This window comes from Gymnodraco acuticeps, unplaced genomic scaffold (assembly GCF_902827175.1).
Source record: "Gymnodraco acuticeps unplaced genomic scaffold, fGymAcu1.1, whole genome shotgun sequence".
Taxonomy (NCBI): domain Eukaryota; kingdom Metazoa; phylum Chordata; class Actinopteri; order Perciformes; family Bathydraconidae; genus Gymnodraco; species Gymnodraco acuticeps.
This window is the reverse complement of record NW_022989937.1, coordinates 348,874-372,295: the sequence shown is the minus strand read 5'-3', so window position 1 is coordinate 372,295 and position 23,422 is coordinate 348,874. Positions and strand designations below refer to the sequence as shown.

Sequence of the window (23,422 nt, the reverse complement as noted above, 5' to 3'; positions counted from 1 at the left end):
ACAGAGATAGGGAGCACAACAACCTATCTCTTCGTCAGATGCACTCCCCCGCTTATCCAAGCGACTCTGTACCCCGTTACCCTCTACAAGCCCATAGACTAGCAGAGGGAAAATGGGGAGTGGGTAAGGGTAAGGGTTTTTAAGAATAAACCGCAAGGGTCTAAAGGGAAAAAAGATGAAATATAAGGTACTATATTTTAAGTAATCCTATCTACTATTCCTGTATTCAAATAATGTATAAACTATTTTAAAAATACTTTATGAAATCCTATGTTATGTTTATGTATTAAAATAAAGAACTAAATAAACGAATAAATAGATAATTAAACAAAAGCCAGAGAGAAAAAGTGAGTTTTAAGTGTTGATTTAAAAACCCCAGGGTCTGGGCCGACCTCACATGGAGGGGCAAAGTATTCCAGAGCCTAGGGCCAGCCGCTGCGAAAGCTCGATGCCCTCGGGTTTTAAGCCTGGTCTTAGGCACTATCAACAGCAGCTGATCAGCCGACCTTAAGGCTCTGCCTGGGGTGTAGCGATGGAGGAGTTCGGCTATATAGGCAGGAGCCAGCCCATTTAGGGCTTTGAAAACAAATAAAAGGAGTTTAAAATCTATTCTGAACCGAACTGGAAGCCAGTGCAATGAAGCCAGAATTGGGGTGATATGGTCACGCTTTTTATGGCCAGTAAGAAGACGTGCAGCTGCATTCTGAACTGGATGTTCCTGGACTGAGGCGTCTAATTGAGGCCTGGTCCATACCCACATACAGAGCATTGCAGTAATCCAGTCTCGAGGTAACAAAGGCCTTAATAACCCTTTCTAGGTCTTTAAAAGATAAAAACGACTTGGTCTTAATAATAATAATAATAATACATTTAATTTATATAGCGCTTCTCATCTGCCAAGACAAATCTCGAAGTGCTTAACAACAAAGGATACTAATACACTTTGATAGATTAAACAAATAATTGTAATAATAATAAGAAATCATAAAATAAAATATAAAATATAAAATAAAGTACAAAAATAAAAGTCGGTGATAGCGATAAAAAAAATGCCAGTACTCCAGGTGTACCATGCTCAAAGTTTATTGGAAGGCCTGCCGAAAGAAGAGGGTCTTAAGGCCGGTTTTGAAGACCTCGGTGGAAGGGGCAGATCTCAGCTGATCTGGAAGGGAGTTCCAGAGGCACAGGGCGAATGAGCAGAAGGCTCGGTCTCCCATTGTTCGGAGACGTGTGCGGGGGATGTGAAGAAGAGGAGCGTGGCTGGAGCGGAGAGAGCGGGTAGATGTCTGGGTACGGATGAGGTCACAGAGGTATTTTGGGCTTTGTCCATTCAGGGCTTTGTATGTGAGGAGCAGAACCTTAAACTGGATCCTGTAGTGGACCGGGAGCTAGTGTAGTTTTGCAAGTATGGGGGTTATGTGTGCGGACCTTTTTGTACCGGTGAGAACTCTGGCTGTGCTGTTCTGGACAAGTTGCAAGCGGTTGATGGATTTGGCTGGGAGACCGGAGAGGAGTGCATTGCAGTAGTCTAGTCTTGAGAAGACGAGTGCATGAACCAGTTTTTTGGTGTCATCGGTTGAGAGTGAGGGCTTCAGTCGGGAAATGTTTTTCAGGTGAAAGAAGGAGGTCTTGGTGATATGTTTGATGTGCGCTTGGAAAGACAGAGTGGGGTCAAACCTTACACCGAGGTTGGTGACAACGGAGGAGAGAGGAATGAGCTGACCATCAAGGGAGGGGCTGATGTTGGCCTTGGCAAGCTGGTCGGTGGTGCCTATCAGGATTGCCTCCGTCTTGCTGCTGTTGAGCTGGAGGTAGTTGGTGGTCATCCAGGAGCGGATGTCTTCCAGGCAGGTGTTTAGGGTTTGGATAGTATTGGTGGGGTTGGGTTGTGTTTTGATGTAGACCTCTTAGCCAATAGTCGTATTTTGAAAAAGCAGGTCTTGACTACAGTGCTAACCTGCTTATCAAATTGAAAGGTGCTGTTGAAGGTCACTCCAAGGTTCATAACAGAGGGGAGGATATTTTTATTGACGGAGCCCAGAATATCAACCGGGGAGACTGTTGGTTGGGGTCCAAAAAAAAAACATATAAAAAAAACAAAAAAAACAAAACACATATATAGTTGCTGATCGACAGCTGGGACACAAACCACCAAATACAACAAAATAATTCAGATCCAGTCGTCATGACTCCACTCCGGAGGGATTCCCCGATCATTTCTTACAGTTTCTCATCAAGGGGGGGTCTCCTGTCCCCGGTACAAACACACTGCCTGAGGAAGGCTATGTGTATTTCTTTTGTCATTAACCTTTTTCGGACCACTTATTTATTTATGTTGGTGACGATCCGACCTCCATGCTGCTACTCTGGTTCAAACTGCATCCACCAAACAATATTATTTATCTCGACCTCCCCAAAATAACCACAATCTGACGCGGTGTGAGATGTCTTTTTTAGCTGTTCTGTCGTCATTTCCTGCGATCTTCTTCATGCAGTCAGTCAAAATGAATGAATGAATGGGCGTTTCTTTGACTATTTATAGGCAAATATGGGCGTTACGTGAAGCCCGCAAAAGCTGCACCGCATTTCGAGTCGATTGTGATTTATAAAGGGAAACCGGCGTAGGAAGTGCCGTACGCAAGTCCTGCGCCGGTACGCAGTCTTTTATGAATCGGAAAATGTCGGTGCGTATTTATTTGCTTTGTCCTACGTAAGCAACCTTCCCACGTCAATCCTACGCAAGGCTTTATAAATGAGGCCCCAGGCTGCAGTACAGCCAGTGTGAGAAAAAGAAAGACCTTTTTGAACATTAAAGCATGGAGACATGTCACAGTAGAGGCACACAACACTATTAAGAACCTGAAAATGATTCTTAAAGGGCCCTTTGAAGCCACTATGTATCTAAAATTATTAAAAATGTTATTCTGATTATTTTGTTAAATATTTGACAAACTTAGTGTGCACTGCGGTATGTTACGTCTTTGTTTTAACATTACCAAGGTCAGGTCCATTCCAATATGTATTTATTTTATTTTACCAAAATGCCTGATTGTATTAAGTTATTGTTTTGTTTGTGCCTCAATGATTCAAGATAAAAATGATCCGTCAGCTGTTTCATGACCTCTCTAATGACCTCTCCATCTCCTTCCTGTGTGTCCCCAGGAAACAGTTTAGGAACGGACATGATGACGGAGCACCCGCTGCTGTCGGAGCCCTCCTCCGTCAGCTTCTACAACTGGATGTCCAACGCTGTGGGCAACAGGACCGGGGGGGCGGTCCAGGACTCCCCGATGAACCGCTCCCAGCACAACAGCCTGCAGACAGGTAGACAGCGTGTGCTTTTAGGGGGTTCTATTTGAAAAAGGAACAGAAGTACCTGCAGCTAAGCAATATCCTGCAGTCCTTTCTAAAGGGGAACAAACACCGTTATCCTTTCTTCAAATACACAAGACTCCATTGACAAAAATGTATGAATTAAAATGTCTTGTATTGAACAACCCCACACAATTTCAACTTTCCCTTTACCACCTTCATGCTTCCGTAATCACAGTATGTACACCAGATCAGAACTCACATCATGTTGCTGTTTTAGACCCGCCGGACTCTCCTGTCGACCACTACCAGTACCATCCTCTGCCGTCAGTTCTCAGTCCAGAAGAAGGTCAGGGAGTGTTGCTCAGTGTTGTGCTGACGGTGTTGGTCAACTAGCTAGCTAGCAGTTAGCTTGTCCCCCTTTGGTAGTTTAATAGTCACCTAGAACTCTGTGTCAGTGTTTCCTGCAGACAAAACATAAAACTGATAGTTTTAGTTGTGCAAATAAAATAAGGTGACCTTCATTTATGCTGAAGGGAACTTGATTAGATATTTATCAACAAGGCTCTAGTCTATATGAAATTATTTCAATTTGTATTCTGACCTTTTTATCTGTTGAAAAATAAGACACAGCCAGTTACAGTGTGCACTGTTGTCTATAGCTGTTCTCTACACGTAATGCCTTTGTACAATAGGACAAGGATACCATTTAAGACAATAATGTTTCTCAATCAATAATCAATTGTGTTCATTTGGCTGTACCATCTCTACAGCAATCCATGCATTGGGTTGTTGGTCCAACACCAGGGCTCTTTTTCCTTTGATCAGTTTGAAATCTTTACCCCTCATAGGTTAATAGTGGTCATTAAGGCTGCACAAATGATTGAAATGATATCAAAATCGCAATATGGATTAGTCAGTACAATCTTCAAATCATGTGTTGCACAACATTTGTTTTAATTTTCAAATGTCCCAATATTTGCATATACATTTGACTTCAGAGAATTATGATTAAAAATGATCTGAAGTCAGATTTCTGAGATGACACTCAGAAATCTGAGGACATATTCACAATATTTTTCTTTTTTTTCTTTTTTAAAAGTCTGAATTCTGAGATTCAAGACAGAATCCTGACTTTATCTCAGATCTCCAAAAACATTGTTACTTATGGCCCTTATCCACTTCCATATTAATCATATCACAATTGAAAATTGCGTTAAAATGATCACATAGTACCCCACATGTACTTTAAAATGTGTGTAATGATATCAAAGTAGTGGATGCGTAGCGTGTTAAACTCTCTGACTGTAGTTCAGGCCTGCAGCAGTGTGATGGATGGGTACAGTTGTGCTGTTCGCTCACTGCACATCACTGCTCCTTCCAAACATTATTTAGGAACCAGAGCATGTGAGGGGATTTTAGCGACCTAGAATCTACGAAGCCTCTGCTCATCTGTACTTCCTCTCATTTTCTGAGTCACTTGATCTCTGTGAAGATGCATCTTGCCTGCACAGTTTAGCTGATGTGTCGGTGCAATTATGTTGCATGAGAAACGGCTGGATATGAGCCCATGATGATAAGTGCTGTTGTTATCTCCCCACCTAGGTGTCAGTCATTGGCAGCAAAGCATACAGACACATTAAAGGAATGAGATATTTACACTTCCAAATTGTGCATAAAATGGCCATAAAGTTCCTCTTTACGCTCAGTTTAATGTGATGCCTGCCTTCCATTTCATTCAATCTAACATCTGTGTTTATAAGGAGGCGGAGAGGTAAAGTGGTTCACCCTGAGGCACTCTGCTCAATCTCTGCTGCTCATGTGACCATCGGGCTGGCTGATGCACCCATATCATTTCCTTATGTGTCATTGTCAAGGCTTTAGAGGCTGCATAACATGAAGACCCTACAGTCCACCCTAGAATATTGTTGCAAAATTAATCAAATCAGAATGAGGGTTTTGTGACATATATTATTAAATATGGAGTATATATATTTTTTATATATTTATTTATTATTTTATTTGTAATAAACGTAGGCAATACAAATATATTTTAAAATAAAAATATAGCTACATTATATAGCTATAATAAAATGTTCATATTAAAATATGAAGTTAAATAAAATGTGCAATGAAAGCTATAATACAATTTAAAAAAAAAATAATTAAAAAAATCCTATTAACCCAAGTAGCTTGATACAAATGTGCAATAGAAAATAAAATATTTGAAAATAGAATATATATATATATATAATCATACATTTAAATGAAATTGTGAAATAAAATACAATAAGAATATTCCACAAACATAAGAAGATAAATGAATAGTATGGCCATTCTACATATATGTAACAGTAGAAATGTAAAAATGTGTGTATATTACAAAATATGCAGTGGTTTATAAAGATTGTAATTGTGAAATAAGTACAGTTTCAGTGTATTGCACTCTAAGGTAGGAATTAAAAACAATATTGAGGTATTTGATCCAAAAATATAATGATATATGGTTGAATCCATATTGCCCAACGCTATATTAACAGTAAAGATCTTTATTGAAACCCTGAGCCGCTCACGTGTTCTGGGGTGAACTCGTCCTGCAGACATCACACAGCATCAGCTCCAGCTCACCCACATGTATCCTAATCATCTCTTCTACACCTGCAGGTGGGGCGTGCAACCTACCCACAATCCCCTCTGCCTCAGACTTCAACACGGTGCTGTCCAGCGACCAGAACACCCTGGACGGGACGCAGTCCCAGCATTCTCAGCACAGCACCAGCCAGGACGACATGGCCGACATCGAGGAGGGGAACCAGTGCCCGGCCGCTGTCCAGCTGGCCGACGCTCAGGTGCTGTGAACATCAACAATGGAATGCAAATATTTATACAAACATTAGAATTTAAATGAGGAAGGTACAAAAAAACCAAAAACATCACATTAGTAAATAATCCCGGGGGAAACATTTACTCGGTTTTAGAACAACATATACTAAAACAATTCCAGTTCCTCAAAATTGGACTTAAAATACAATACTTGGGTAAATGTGCTTAATTTACATTCCACCAATGCTAATGATGTTATGTTAATAATGTAACCTATGCTAGGTGGAAAAACTAATAATTGTAGGTAGAAACAGTGAATTTGCACTTAGCATATTTGAGTGTACTCTTTACATATCCGTTGTCTTGCCTTGATTCATGTTTATCTTCCTGGGTGGTACAATCTGCACAATCTGAGAAAACATGTCTTTTTTTGTGTATCTTGATCTCCGTTTCTCCCCTCAGGTTGTTTTCAAGCCTTTGCTGAGCTACACAGGCATCCAGGCCCAGGACGCCACTCCTCTCAGCTACAAGATGTACTTTGGAGAGCATCTGTCTTTTTCTGGAAACCTGGAGTGTCTCCGGGCAGACATCGTGGACTCCGACACCTCCAAAGAGCGGAAGAACAAAAGATCCAGGAGGTACGATCAACCCTAGGCAGTAGCTAAACTGATTTGGAAAAAAACAAAATATTCAGGGGGTAAAATAAATCCTGACAATAAATCAACATATTGTTATATATGTATTTATTTCTTGATAACAATAAACCATTATCAGGAAATTAGTTAACATGTTTTTCCAAACTTGTTGATTTCACCAAACTATAGAATGAAGGGCTGCATGATTTTTAAGCTTAAAAGATGTTCACGTTTTGTTCTGTCCGTTACTAGCTCACTGACACTTCTATGTGTCTTTTAAAAGGCGGTTGCTATGTTGCAAAATGAGACTGATTAGCATCATCACGGTGAACATTAGCTGCCTTTAGTTTAGCGGTGGTGACTTGAAGTCATAAGATCATCTAGTAGCTAGTTCAGCCTAACATTAGCTTTTTACTTGAGATAAAACATCTACCATTCAATCCGCTGAACAAAATGTGCAAGTATATTTTGGCCACAGTTAGAACCTTTTCCAGCACTGCAAAATCCAGTGGATATCATTGGATTTTGTTGGAACCCTTGAGATGTTTACTTCCAGGTCTGCCTACGAAAATACATCTTCAATCTTCACTCTATTCGCCCTTATTGCGATATCAATAAAATGTCAATGAATGTGCAGCCCCGACACGCAGTATGTCAGCTAATCACACACACATAACCCTCTCCCTCCCTCTGTCCTCAGACAAGGCATGGTGAACCTCCCCCCGCTGGAGTTCAAGCCGGCGCTGCTCATCGAGACGTTCAGCCTGAACGCGGTGGTGATGGAGAAGTCGACGAGTGCTCCTCAGGGCCCCACCGCGGCCCCGCTGTCCTTCCACGACCTGAACCGCCGCCACTACAACACCTTCCACTGCGACTTCACCACCGCCTGCCAGGCCATCAGCCAGCGGGTGGACATGGCCCTGGTGCGCCTCATCCACCAGTTCAGCACCATGATCGACGACATCAAGGCCACGCAGACGGACATCAAGCTGAGCCGCTACACCGCCGGCTCCGCCTCCCCCACCCCCACCTTCAAGGCGCGGCCGTACCGATACTTCAGGTCGACGGACTTCAGCCGCAGCTCCCGGGGAAGCGTCAACGGGGCGGGGCGCAGCGGGACGCAAACACTGAGGAGCAAGAGAGGCGTGGGGGGAGGGGGGGCAGGCGGCGCAGGGGGTTTACCGGCCAATGGACCTCCGTCAGGCATGGACACGCTGGGGAGGAGGGAGCCGAGAGGACGCAGCTCCCTGGGACGATCGGAGCGACGCACCTCCAAGGTGATCATGATCGAGAAACATGTTTTTAAAAAAATGTATTTCAATTTTACATTCTTATGATAAACATTTGCAACAGCACACAGTTGCTTTTGAGTCTAACAAAAATGGAAAAATTATTTAAAAAAAAGAATAATATTACAATCAATAAAACAAAAGGGTTAAATAAGGCTCAAATACATTTCAATAAAATCAAACATTCTTCATCTGTACAGTATACAACTAGTACACAATGGAGTATATTAGTATTTATAGATTCAAAACATAACGTGTTAATAACAAAAGATATACAAGTCTACAATCTCGGAAACTGCATTCATAATGCTATTAGTTGCCCATTAGTCAAATTCAGATAAAAAACATGATAAAGTGCTTTCAGATTTATTGTTGGGAGTTTGAAGTCTCAAAAATCACCATACATACTACCGTGACCATACGTTTAAAGATTTCAACTTTCAGCAAAATTGCATAAATAACCCTATGCTCGTAGTGAGTGTTTAGATTTTCAAATTGTCATGCTCCATTTTGATATTGGCTACGTGGCAACAGGAACAATAAGAAATTAGGCTGAAACTAGCTGAATTACTTCTATTTTGGATTCAACTGCAGATCATTTTCTCAAGTAATTGGTCAATCGTTGGGTTTATAAAATGCCAGATATTGTGAAAAAGTCCATCGTATTTTTTGTCTATCTTCATAATTGAAATGCTGAAAAAAATAACAATTTCAAGCCCCATATAGTTGGAACAATTTTGTTCTCCTATTATTTAATTTTTTACTTTTCAATCAATCAATCAATCAATCAATGTTTATTTATATTGCCCAATATCACAAATGTTACATTTGTCCCAATGGACTTCACAGTGTGTACAGAATATCAGTATGACAATACGACACCCTCTGTCCTTTGACCCTCACATCGTACAAGGAAAAACTTCCGGAGAAAACCCACAGTTTAAAGGGAAAAATGGGAGAAACCTCAGGGAGAGCAACAGAGGAGGGATCCCTCTCCCAGGACGGACAGACGTGCAATAGATGCCGTGTGTAAATTGAAAAGATAATACATTTTACAGCATATAGACCGAATGTTAGGAAATGCATGTGTGTATAATAGGAAGATGAATCCACGAGGATATCCATCCAGGACCTATGATCCAGGACCACAGCCACGACTCAAGATCCAGGGCTCGCGATCCAGCACACAGGATCGCAGGATCATCCATGACTCCGGATCCCGGCGTATATAGACACCAAACTTATGTTTCTTTGTTGCATTTTTACCTATAACTTATGTAAGAAAGTGAGTTTTTATTTTTATAATAAGAATAGCTTTGTTTTCCAAATCGTTTTGCCACCAAAATAAATTAGAAATGTAGTTAAACTCCTAAATTGCATCATTTGCTACAAATGAACAGCCAGTATCTCCCCTTTAGTGAAATTATTTCTCAGATAGTGGTAAATGCTCAATTATTCAACCTGTCCAGTCCTTCACACTTGTTTAGTAACATCAGAAATATCATTCTGAAACTTTTCTTCACTCAAACTGTAGAGGGAGCCAGTAGATAGTAAGACAGGAACAGTGTCAGCTGTCGGGGAGGAGGGGGGGGAGAGTCTTTAATTCAGTCTCTGGTAGAGTCTTCTCTGCAGCTCTGTTTGACTTCCCACAGGGGAAGTTTTATTTTCTCCTGACAGTTGGAACATGTACGTGAAACTTGTTGCTTTGAAGTGAAGGGATTTAAATCAAAGTAGACAAGGTATCAGATGCCACAATACCTTCGAGAAATATAAACCAAGAAATCTCTCTCTGCAGAAGGACTGAGTCACTTTCCTGTTCACTGGAGTTAATGTCACGAGTTTAGGGGATCTTCATTACCTGACTCAGGACAGTAAACAGTAGAGCAATGAAAAGAGAAATGATTCAGATATTTACCCCTCAGCTCCATGATGTGACATTTATTTATACACTAACCCTACCCACACCCCACCCATCCCCTGCACCCCCTGTATTGCAATTTGAATTATAGATAAATACAAAATAAATTGATTCCATGTAGGCAAGTCAAGTTTATTTATATAGCACATTTCAACACAAGGCAATTCAAAGTGCTTTACAAAAATGAAAGACTTTAAGAGCATTAAGAAACATATTATGAAATGACATTTAAAAACACTCATTTAAAAGCAAAGATACATGAATTACAGTTACAGTGCAGTGTGAGATACATACATCTGAAATGTTTAGGTCTGACTCTCAATCATTGCTAACCTTTTAGCAGAAATAGTTTTCTATGACCTCCCTTTCTTTCTACTTTCTTGTTTAACATATCCTTTAGTTATTTCAAGTGTTTCATGCTAAACAAACCCCCCTGGTACCTTTTAGTTTTTGCCGAAACTATTCCTCTTTTTTATTTTTAAATGCACATAGTTAAGTTTACCTTGTCTTTTTAGGACTTTTTTTGGTATCCTCCGTGAACCAGGGTCTTGAAACCAAAACGGATTCCTGTACCCCATGGTACCTTTTTAGTTTTCGCCAAAACTATTCCTCTTTTTTTATAAATGCACATTAGTTAAGTTCAAGTTGTCTTTTCTAGGACTTTTTTGATGTCCTCCGCGAACCAAAACGGCACATGTAGGGGACTTTAACCACCTACGAGGGGACTTTAACCCCAATACACGTAGGGGACTTTAACCCTAAAATTAATAAGCCTGAATATATCAATTAAAACCAGTGTCAAAATGGCATTTAAAAACAGTCATTAAAAAGCCAAGATATTAAAAGAAACATTAAAAGAAAAAAATACGTGAATAAAAGCTACAGTGCAGTTTAAGATATGAATAGTTCAATTAAAAGCAGCGGCAAAAAGAAAAGTCTTTAGTCTGGATTTAAAAGTAGTAAGAGTTGCAGCGGACCTGCAGGTTTCTGGGAGTTTGTTCCAGATATTTGGAGCATAATAACTGAACGCTGCTTTACCATGTTTAGTTCTGACTCTGGGGACATAAAGCTGACCAGTCCCTGAAGACCTGAGAGATCTGGATGGCTCATAATTTAGCAGGAGGTCAGAAATGTATTTTGGGCCTAAACCATTCAGTGCTTTATAAACCAGCAGCAGTATTTTGAAATATATTCTTTGACACACAGGAAGCCAGTGTAAAGACTTCAGAACAGGAGTGATGTGATCCACTTTCTTAATGTTAGTGAGGACTCGAGCAGCAGCGTTCTGAATTAGCTGCAGCTTTCTAATAGATTTTTTAGTGAGACCTGTGAAGACACCATTGCAGTAGTCGAGTCTACTGAAGATAAAAGCATGGACAAGTTTTTCCAAATCCTGCTGTGACATTAGTCTTTTAATCCTAGATATATTCTTTAGGTGATTGTAGGCTGATTTAGTAACTGTTTTAATGTGACTGTTGAAACTCAGGTCAGAGTCCATGACTACACCTAGATTTCTGGCTTTATCTGTTGTTTTGAACATTGCAGACTGAAGCTCAGCGCTAACTTTTATTCGTTCTGACTTGGCTCCAAAAACCATTACCTCAGTTTTATCTTTGTTTAATTGGAGAAAGTTCTGACACATCCAGTCATTGATTTGTTCAATGCACTTACTCAGTGTTTGAATTGGAGCATAGTCTCCTGGTGAAATGGTGTGTGTGTCATCTGCATAGCTATGGTAACTTATTTAGTTGTTTTTCATTATCTGAGCCAGTGGTAGCATGTAGATGTTAAAGAGAAGAGGCCCCAAGATGGAGCCTTGAGGTACCCCACATGTCATATTTGTCAACTCAGATGTGTATTTACCTATAGAAACAAAGTTGTTTCTGTCCTTTAAGTAGGATTCAAACCAATTTAGAACTGTTTCCAAAAGTCCCACCCAGTTTTCCAGTCGGTCTAGTAATATGTTGTGGTCAACAGTGTCAAAGGCAGCACTGAGATCTAATAATACTAACGCTGCAGTTCTGCCATGTAGGAAAATAAAGCGAGTTAAGAGAATAATAAATAAATAAACACATAAATAAATAAATCAACAGATAAACGAATGAATAAATGGATAGATCGATTTTAAAGGATATAAATATAATCGATCACATAAAAAAAAAAAAAAGTTTAACCCAAAATGACATTGATCCCATTTGGAAAATAAAACTGATTTAATAAATAAATAAATAAAAAGTTCTCTGCTATTTGGCGGGGAGTTTTAAAGGCTATTCATATTATCTGTCACAATAAAAACCATTACAAATAAATAGGTGAAAAAATGTATGAATAAATAAAAGGTATTCACAATCTATAAACTTAAGTACGTTTATGAGAATCGATACAAATACTATATCAGTAAATAATAATCGTCTGTTATTTGGGGGGCGGGGGGAGGGAGGGAGATTTTAAAGGTTATTAATATTATTTCACATTTAAAACTGACAAATGAGCCCATACAGGAAAATAAGACGGATTTATGATTACATAACTAAACAAATAAATAAATAAAAGGTGTTAAAAATAAACAACCTTAAGTAACAGTTTATAATAGTGTATGAAATACTAATTAAATAAATATTATCCTCTGCTATTCAGGGGAGATTTTAAAAGCTGTCAAAATGAACTATCAAGCGCTGACATTTTTATAGACGCAATCCACAGAGCCACAAAAATATTATCTTCTCAAGTAAAACCAAAATACCGTAAGGCAGATAAAGGACTATTCTGGGATTTCCACTCTAGTCAAATTCAGTGACAAGCTAATAAAGATGTGTATGTCAATATTTATCAGCTTGTCTGGCAGTAAGTGGCTCCTGGAAAACAGCTGTGACATTTCTACTTGTTCATAACGTGGAGTGTTGTGTTCAGGTGTCGAGGAAGGGCTCTCGTGACGTGGCCGACCACATGGCCATCCAGATGGACGACTCGGACTCCATCACGGTGTCGGAGCAGAGCGAGCCGTCGGCAGAGTGTTGGCAGAACATGTACAAGCTGCTCAACTTCTACTCCCTCATCTCCGACCCCACCGGCATCCTGGAGAAGAGCTCCCCAGAGAACTGTCTGTCAGGTGGGAGTCGGCCCCTGCCACTCATCCTCTTCCTGGTGTCCCTCTATGTATTTCCATTCTGCTTCACTGGGCACAACTACAGTTTATAGCTTAATTCATCTCCTTATGTTTTGAACAAATTGTTGTTGTTCTTTGTGATTTCTCTTCTTCCTTCTATTGCTTTCAAATCTTTATTTTCTCCTCCCTCTTCCTCCTTTCCTCCTCTCCAACCTGAAGTACGCCTTTTTACTGTTTTATGACCACTTTATTGACCCTACTCTAGAAACACTATGCATTCGTCTTTATACTCATACATTGCATGTGTCATTGTATGCATGCTTCCTACACAAAAGTCAGTACTCAGCTGCTGGTATGTTGCATCCAATTATGCATTTAATACTCCATTTGCCATTAATAATGGTAACGATCATCATCATCATCATCATCACCATCATCATCATCATCATCATCATCATCATCATCATCATCATCATAATAATAATAATAATGATTTATTTCTATTAAATACAGGCAGGAGACACATGAAGGAGATGACATTACAGAATAATAATAATAATATATATATATATATATAGTACAGAGTTAAGGACATTTCAAATAACTACATTGACAATCTAATATGATCTGATTCCTCACAACCTATTTTGTCCCATTTCATGCTGTGTGGATGAAAATAGTCCACAGATGATGAATAGCATTATTTTGTTGGGTGAAAAACAGCCATTTTAAAGCTGAATCATAGTCTAAATTACATTTTTCTAACTAATACTGAAATACTAATACTTAACCTTTATAATTGATCAAGTAAATGTTGATTGCATAGCGTAATGTAGTAGAAAGACACCATTGGCATTTAGCTTGGTTCCCAGCAAGCTTCACTTTCACTCTTCAAATCTGTGTGCCACTAGGTACCATAGCCTGGGATAATGAAGGCTCTATTATGGCACAACCCCATGAAAAACTAAATGCAATGCTGTGGAGTGTTTTAAACTCTTCTCCAAAGTATCTACCACTACAAACAATATATGCCATTACATGTCATTCAGCTGATGTTTACATACATACACATAGCGGATGAGCGGCAGATGATGGATGCATGGATGGTTGGATAATATATCTAAATATATTCCTTACTTTTTCCCTGACCTGACAATATCTGTCATAGTATAGTATAGTAGACGCTGAGAAAAACAGAAACCTTAATGTTAGTCTTTGCGACAACTTCTACAGTGAACATTAGGGACAGGAGAAGTTAAAAAGTTGTCTTTTGCCACAGTAATGTATATAAATCATACATATGTGGTTCTCTACTTCCTTTTAGCTCTAGTTTTTTTTTTTTTTGGTGAGGCGGAGATCTGTGTGGGAGCTCATCGGAAATAGTTGTACTTACCTTCAGTCAATGTTTCCTGAGAATACCTTTTGCTGCTGTAGATGCAACAATTCCCTGAGGGCTTCATTAACTATGAGAGGAGCCTGTAGTAGTGGGACACCTTGATACGATGACAGAATGAGTTCCTGTGGGACTAAACCTTGCTCAGTTATGTTTTAAACTACAGTACAGTAATTTTCACAGGTCCAAAATAGCCTCATGTTATCCTGCTAAACCTGCAGTTAAACAAACACTTCACCGTAGTGTAATAAAATAACAATCATCTTCTTCTCATGTAATTTAGTGTTGATGATATCAGAGAATAGAGGATATGTATGGAAGCCCTGAGATGCAAATGAGGGAGAAAAATAATCTGATAATCAAATGTTTTTGTTCTGATCTAAAATGGTTTATTTTCTGTGCGTTTGCCTTAAGAATGGGTGGAAAAAAGATGATGAAAGAATAATCTTTCTCAGTTCGTAAAACTTTTTTTTACAAACAAAGTTTTTGTATCAAGAGAACAAATAATTAATTATAAGAAAATTACTCTTATAAATAATAGTACAATTATTTTGTGGCAAACAGAGGTGACGGGATGAAGTGTAAAAACTAAACGGAAGGGATGAATCGACTTTAAGGGAAAATAAAAAATGCTTTATATAAATGGTGCACTTTTACCCCTTGTGGCCAAAATAAGTATTACAACAACAAGCACTTGATCCTGAACTGAGTTATTCTTTTAAATGTATTCTTCATGTGTATTCACCAAACTCCTTATCCTTGCAGAAGGTGGCCGCCGGCCCTCAGAGCCGTTCTGTAAAGTGATCTTTGAGAATGAGCAGCAGGACAACTCCACCCCCAACAAGCCCCCGGGCTCAGGGGGGCGGCGGCGCAGCCTGGTGAGCTCCGAGCCGCAGCACGTCACGCTCATCGTGTTCGGCATCGGCATGGTGAACCGCACGCACCTGGAGGCCGACATCGGAGGGCTCACGATGGAGGCGGAGCTCAAGAAGATCCATGGAAGCTTCACACTGAAGGAGAAGATGAAAGGTGAGGCGGAGATCTGTGTGGGTGCTCATCGGAAATAGTTGTACTTACCTTCAATTCCCTGATGTGTAAAGAAAAAAGCCCTGTGTTTTTGGTGTAGTCTTAAATAGTGATGGGAAATATGGATTATATCAAATATCATGATATTTTGGACAAAATACATTGATATTGATAACGTACAGAAGAGTTCTGAGAAAAAGTAAGAATTCTGAGATTAAAGTCAGAGAAACTTTTACTGTGATTTTTTTTCCTCTTTTTTTCTGAATTCTGAGCTTTTCTCAGAATGCTGACAATTCGACCGTAACCATAATGTCCATTCATTTGTAGGGTCACATCACAGTTTATTCTAACAGAGTTAATATACCTAACTCTTCTCCTTACTTGCACCATTATTTATAATTCAGTATTCTTTTCCTCCCTTTAATACCTTCTTTGTTTGAATGTTAAAGTTATTGTTGGAGGATCCTGGGACTTAAGATGTGCATGGCCAATGCCAACTGTAGCCTTGGTGCATACTGTATGACGATGAAGCTTTTGAATAATTAAAAAAATCAGTCTTTTGAATGAATTCCATTTTATTAAACAACATCTGTAGACTTTGGCCTTGAATTTTATTTTTACCATATATTCTTCTCTTCAGGAGTTTTAAGATATACATTCTAAAGTAAAGCCATTGCATCAATCGGCAAAAAAAATAATTTTATTTCTGTCTGTCAGATAACAATTCTGATTCAAGGTGAAATCTGTTTGATGTAATCTTTCTCTTCATTTTTGTGTCCACAGATATCCTGCACCAGAAGATGACCGAGACGTGTGCCTCGGCTCACATTGGAGGGGTAAACATTGTTCTCCTGGAGGGCATAACCCCCGACATCCAGTACGTACCATTTCTCCTTAACGTCTGTTTTAAGAGTGGTGCAGCGATGGCTTTTCAGAATATTTCATAAAACAAATCTCTGGCAAACAATTATGATACTTACACATTTTGTTCAGCAGGAAAATATTCACAATAACATATCTTTTAACCATAAATCAAAGTAGAAAGCTAACCTAATTCTATAAACGAACTACATCACAATCGCATGCCTTCACGTCACTACCGCTAAGCTAAAGGCGGCTAATGTTTAGCGTGATGACGTTTAGTAATCTCGTTAAGCCACTTGTTGGCAACCACCGTTTCAAGACGCGTAGAAGCTTCAGACATTCACGAGTGGGGTAATTACTGACGTTTTCATGTTGTAGAAAACAACTTGAGAATATCTTCAGCTTGTGTAAACCACAGACCTTTTTTCAGGCATCTAACCAATAACACGTTCAGAAACATGTCAACTTCAAGACAAAGGAACCAAAAGTGGTCAAATGCTAACTCATTACCAAGTTTTAAGACTCATTCCTGCACCACTCTTTTAGAATGTCAAGTGTTTGTCTCAGCCTGGAAGAAATGCTTTGAGAAGAAAGTTTACCGATCATTTTCAACAGTGTATTCCTCCAAAACCTTGCTTTCTGGTCAACTATTGGATTTACCTGCGGGAAGGATTTTGAACTTCTCAGCTCAAAAGTATTATTGAAACATGTATTGCCTTATTTAAGATACCCAAACAAGAGGTATCTAAATAGTGAGTGTTGTCAAAGAAGAATATCTCAACTTATATAAGAACACAGCAACAGAACTCGCTCATAGATGCTTTATTGTCGACTTCCTTTGTAAGTGTCTTCTAAAGAGCGGATGCAGTGTTTTCCATAAGCGTTGCGGCTCAGCGTGAGCCAATTACAGAGTCCTTCGCAGCTGGGAAATGTTAAGAGTAGTTTTTGTTTTCACAGCGAGCAATTTCCTCAAAACATAAGCACCCTAATGAAGTTATAAGCCTTGTAGTCATGCACGGAGAAGGCTGATGCATCTCCACGCTGCTATGATTCAGTTTCTACTGCTGCTTCAATAAGAAGCTTTTTTTCATCTTCTATTTAACAGACTGTAAAACTAACACTTAATCCTCTTTTCATACAGTGTGCTCTCAACTGCACTTGTGTCTTTACATTTTTTACTTGGTGCTTTGTAGTTGCTACTGATGTGTTAAATTGTCCCACATTCAGATGTATATAAGAAGGATCGACATAAATGAATGACAAAGACATAGTAAGTCAATATTCAACAACAGGCTCCAATAAAGTCTGTCGGGTCCCTGTTAAAGCATTGTATCTGCAATGATGGCAGACTTTTTCTTCAAAATCCAGACGCAGTTTTCTGGCAACAAAATGTAACTGGTTATCCTTGAGGGCTCATTTTATTTCGGTTAGAATTGAAGTTCTTTATCAATCAACAACCTAATAAGTTAATTACTAAGTCATAACTATCAGATAGTCATCGTTTCAGATAGAAAGATCCAACTAGGAGATACAAAGTTAGAATTAAGCGATACAAAGTAGTAATTGTTAGATATAAAGTCTGAATTAGAAGATACAAATCTACTTGAGATTACGTCCGGATTATAAACTAAAACGTCATAATTATGACAGAATAACTTGAAAATATGAGATTTAAGAGTTTTTATGAGATGAGTCCAAAATAATGAGATACAAAGTCATAAATATGAGATTATGTCACAATGATGAGAGAAATAGTCGAAATGGAGATCAAAAGTCACTCAGGAGATACAAATGTTGTGATTGAAAGTTATAATTACAAGATGAAGTCATAATTATGAGATAGAGCAAACCACATTTTCCTTTTGAAATGGCTCTTCAATGCTTGAATACAACTTTATTTTCAGTTTATGGTGTCTCTGAACTGTTTCAAACTTTCTTCTGCTTTTCTTCTCCTTTTTGTTTTTACTTTGCTTTTTCTTCAAACTACTTGCAAAGACTGGAGGATTTCCCAACATCTCCCACCAGCACAGCTAAACAAGAGTTTCTGTATGTTATTGCTACCATTCAGGGCTCACATCCATTAGTCAATAGAAACACAGCTGCCCTGATTTTACATCCTATATTTGTCTTAGTCCCCTTCATCCATGTGTATTTGCACTGAACATTTTCTCACGACTCCCCTTGGTAACTCTACGGAAGTCAATTAGGGCCACATGAAAAAAATGTATTGAGTTCCGATCAAAAGTGATTTCTTTTTTTGGGTTCTGAGATTAAAGTCAGAATTGTCAAAATGATGAGTTAGAATTCTGACTTAAATTTCAGAATTCCGACTTTCTTCTCAGAATTCTGGACTTTAACCTCGTAATTTACTTTTTTCCTCAGAATTTCAACTTCTCTCAGGATTCAAATTTCAATCTCAGAATTCTTACTTTATTCTAAAATTGTCAACGAGTTCTGGCTTTATTCTCAGAACTCTGACTTTAATCTCAGAATTGACCTTTTCCTTAGAAATCTGACCTTTTTCTCAGAACTCTGATTTAAATTCCAAATTCTGACTTTTTTTCCAGATTTTATTCTAAGAACTTTCAGAATTCTTACTTTTACTTTTATATCCAACCTAAAAAAACACTTTTGGTCAGAACTTACGGTAATACTTTTTTTACATGTAGCCTTTATTCTCTTCCATATAACTGTGTGTGTGTATATAGCAACGTTCCACCTACTAGAAACCAAAACATATATAAACAAATGATACTTTAGTCATATATTTTCTTTTATATATGTGTGGAATATGCAATGTTTTTACATTTTAATTTACAAAAACATATGTAAAAAAAAATCGGGGTTATTGAAATAGGAAAACATAATAAAATATGGGTAATATTTCCAGTCTGCCAAAATACTGAAATAGCTTTCAAGCATTCTGATATTTCTGAATGTTATTCCAGTGTTATTAGTATATTTCAGTATTGCATTTCATTTTGGCCGCGTCGAACGTGTACCATTCATTACCTTCATTCATAGTGGAACATGTGTCACCGTTCTGATTGCTCATGCTCAGGAAAGTGAATGCTGTCCTGAATCTGCATGGTGTCTTACTGTTTGATGTCTTCTCAATAATTCCACTGAATCCATTCATATGTCAACTTCACCTGCCGAAAGTTTTTTATTTCACTTCTATGAAATGAATTCCATTTCACTTTATGTTTCAGAACCGTGGTCAAATGCAACATCGCCAAGTCCCAGGCCCTGTACAGCGCCCAGCGAGGACTGAGAACCAACAACACAGCCGTCTTCAAAGTGGGGGCCATCATCATCAACATCCCTCAGCACCCGGCCACGCTGCACAGCATGATGGTTCGCAGCTCCCACCAGCTCTCCAAACAGATTTCTGACCTCATCCGCCAGCCATCCAATGCGTACGTCCTCTTTTTATATCTGTCTTTAAGGTCTCATTAAAAGCTATTAAGCCTTGGGCCTCACTAGGTACAGTAGATAGGTTTATGGCTAGCCCTTACCCTATGGCTTTGAACATGACATTTGTTTTTACAAGGATGTCAGGTTTCCTTTTGATTAGTTTTATTACATTCTGAAAGTGCAACCTCTATAAAATAGTCTATAATATAGTGAGTAACCATAATCTCAGACATTTAGCGATAAAATTGTCCCCAGTAAGACACATCAAAACCACACAACTTGATCCCACGGCCATAGCAGCATGAAATCATGCATTTTATTATACCCAGGCTTTCAATCTAGAACTCTTGTTCAAATTGGAGTGTTTTCCTTTTTCCACCATATTGGCCCGGTTTGCCCTAAGTGAGTGGTGCAGGGGTGATGTCTTTTTTTTTTGTCCAGCCCAGAAGTTAGAATTGCTAGGGCTCCTTCTACAAAAAGCAAAGGGATTTTCCATTGGATTTTGGAATATTGCAGACAATAAGATCTATAATAATAATTCTTCACATATCCATCCACAAATTAGCACCACCTTTGGGATTGTTTGAAGCGTAAATGCAATTACCAGAAGTAAAAAGCTAACGATAAGATATAAACAAACTACATCAAGGTTGCATGACTACGCATCACCGTCACCAAGCTTAAGGCGGCTAATGTTCGACGTAATGGCGTTTAGAAGTCTCATTTAGTGACTTGTTTGCAAACGCTATTTTTATGACAAATAGACACTTCAGACATTGTGCGGGGGTATTTTGTTTATGTCCTAGATTAAAACGTTAATATTACTTCATCCTAGGTTGACCACAGACCTTATTTCAGGCATATAAAAACATAATCATATAAAGCGGTTGGCTTGGAGACGAGCAAACCAGAAGTTGTGAAATGCTATCATTTCTGGGTTTGAGGACTCATTCCTGCACCACTCTATACATGTCCCTGTAGTCCACTAGGTTCATTTCTGTTGTATTATATATTTGACAAAATTCATCCAAACTTATGTTTATTGTGAAAAAATACCTCTTATGTTTATTATACAGAACATAACATGCCTTTTTCTGTCAAAATGGAAATTAAAATAATTTATAATGGCAGATTTCCCCCCTATAATGATATGTGATCTACTTTTTAAAGGGAGATGTAAAAAGATTCAAAGCAATTAAAAGTGGTCAAATATTTGACCTGTAAATATATTCAAATCCCTGCATGCATCCATCATGCGACACACACTGCCAATAGTGTGTAATGTACACTTCATAACAACCTCATAAGAAGTCTTTCATCTCCATAAGTAACGGGTTCCTGCAGTACATTCACAGTGTTGCCAGTTAACGGCTTTCAAAGCCTGCATGTGGTCTGTTTCCATGGTAATAGTCTGAATTACGTTAATATATTTATAGAGTTGTAGGTGTGCTTAGGATATTAAACAACTTTTGCTATCATTTGATGTTCACGGGAAGATGAACCAGTGATAATAAAAAACACACACACACACACACACACACACACACACACACACACACACACACACACACACACACACACACACAAACCCATACACCGATGCACAAGTAACTTAATCAATGCAATAGTATTCAGTTTGTTACTGACGCAATAGCAAATCCTGCCCAGAAAATAACATGGCAACAGTTGCTTTATTGAGCACCACTTCCATATTTTCAAAGTCAACCCTTTTAAATAATGTTTTTTTCCCCCCCTCACAGTCAACCTCCTAATAGGGAAGACACCCCCATTCCGCAACCCTCTGAAAAAGCATCCAGCATCAATCAGACCCCCGTGGAAGCTAACGAGTTCCCTCAGCTCCCCGAAGGCCTGGAGAAGAAGCCCATCGTGCTCAAGTTCAGCGCTATGATGGACGGCATCACCATCGGGGCCGCCCTGCTGCCCTCACTGAAAGCCGAGTACAAGATGGGCCGCATGAAGAGCCATGGCATGACAGGTGAGTGTGTGAGAGGATCCCTCACATTGATTCCCACAATGACGTAAAGAAAAGACAGATTTCACATACCATCACACATGAAATGTTGTCCCCATTATTTTAAAAAATGGACTTTGAGGCATACCCAGAATGAGAAGTAGGGTATGGCGAACAGTGGTGGTGTCTGGGGCAGCGCAGCCACCTTTAGAGAATAGACGAATGTTTTGACGTATTTTTGTAAGCCCACCCCGGAGGATTTGCAGAACAATCTCAACATATTAACACCACTTGTATGATTTTTGAAGCGTAAATGGAATCACCAGAATTAAAAAGCTAACGCTAGGCTACAAACAAACTACATCATGGTCATATAGGCTGAATCCTGTTCTGCGTAATGATGTCAAGTAGCCTCAGTAGTCTCAGTCTCATCGTTTCTGGTAGAAACCGCAGTTTTTATGACACAAAGAGGCTTCGGACATTCACCAGTATAGGTATTTACTGACAGGTTTTTAACAAGGTAAATCTCTTCATGTTGTTTTTTCCGTCTAACCAACACGTTAAAAAAAAAAAGGTTGACTTTGAGATGAGAGAACCAGAAGTGGTACAAAGCGAACTAGTTTCCGGATGGTAGGACTCCACCACTCTATAGCAATGGCAGAAGAGTCGATATTCCCTTTACTAATTATGCTTTCTTGTTTTAGGGGCACAAACCAGCTTCACCTTCGAGTTGCCGAACCACAAGCTTTGCTTCCAGTCCAAAGTGTCCCCGGTGGACATGTCCACCATGCCTCCCTCAGCCAGCCTCACCCTGCCTCCGGTCACCATGTCAGGGGAGTACATCATGGAGGACCACGAGAGCCACTCGGACCAGGGCAGGGCCCCCGACGACTTCCCAGCAAAGCAAGGGAACTACCTGCAGGGCAACTACCTGCGCTGTGTAGCCGAGGTAAGAAGGAGAGAGGCTTCACAGTGGAATGCCAGGAGACTTAGGAGAAGCTAACTGAGCCCCTCTTCTGCTAGGCAACAAAAGTCTGACCGTTGTCTTTAGTGCTGAAGGTTTGACCGCCTTTTGTTCTGGGACACTCTGCAGCAGTCATTACTGTTATTGCATATGAATCAATTACTTCATGCACATTTTAACTTATCTTGTGTTTTTTTTACAACGTATTATGTTTATTTTTATATATTTTGCCCATTCTTATTATAATTTATTTTGTTTATATACTTTTTTTTCTTTTTTTTTCTTGGATATTTTACTTTACACATTATGTCTGTATAAATATTTGTATACATTTAAAAATATATGCTCTGTTTTATTCTTAATGATCTTTTATTAGACTACTTATGTTCATATCTGTATATTTATTATTATATAATATTATATTATAATGTATTTGATCTAATCTTTTATTTTCTCTTTTTATTGCACATTTTTACTTTAACTCTGAATGTTTAAATACATATTTTTATTTAATTTTGTATTTAATTTATCTTTTTTGTTCATTTTAAAATGACGCAACTTTCACAAAACCCATTTTTCCATGGGATAGTATTGTGATTGCTTATTTATCTGCTCTAGCTCCGATAGGCACCAATGGAAACATAAGACCTCGGTGGATACGCCCATTACAGACTTTTAACCCACATTACAGTGAAAATACAAT

At 38.9% G+C, this 23,422-nt stretch overlaps 1 protein-coding gene across 15 annotated transcripts in view; it reads left to right on the top strand.

The window, feature by feature from the left end:
* kiaa1109 (KIAA1109 ortholog) overlaps window positions 1-23,422 on the top strand; it is a 153,708-nt gene that overhangs the window by 64,374 nt on the left and 65,912 nt on the right. For 13 of the 15 annotated variants that reach the window (XM_034210023.1, XM_034210037.1, XM_034210036.1 and 10 more), the window contains exons 45-55: window positions 3,163-3,324; window positions 5,977-6,161; window positions 6,598-6,773; window positions 7,471-8,047; window positions 12,888-13,086; window positions 15,242-15,505; window positions 16,286-16,379; window positions 18,362-18,412; window positions 19,579-19,785; window positions 21,544-21,779; window positions 22,460-22,704. In XM_034210023.1, coding sequence (XP_034065914.1) covers window positions 3,163-3,324; window positions 5,977-6,161; window positions 6,598-6,773; window positions 7,471-8,047; window positions 12,888-13,086; window positions 15,242-15,505; window positions 16,286-16,379; window positions 18,362-18,412; window positions 19,579-19,785; window positions 21,544-21,779; window positions 22,460-22,704 — 2,396 coding nt within the window. The remainder of the gene's footprint in view (window positions 1-3,162; window positions 3,325-5,976; window positions 6,162-6,597; window positions 6,774-7,470; window positions 8,048-12,887; window positions 13,087-15,241; window positions 15,506-16,285; window positions 16,380-18,361; window positions 18,413-19,578; window positions 19,786-21,543; window positions 21,780-22,459; window positions 22,705-23,422) is intronic. The other 2 variants (XM_034210028.1, XM_034210026.1) reach the window with 1 other exon arrangement.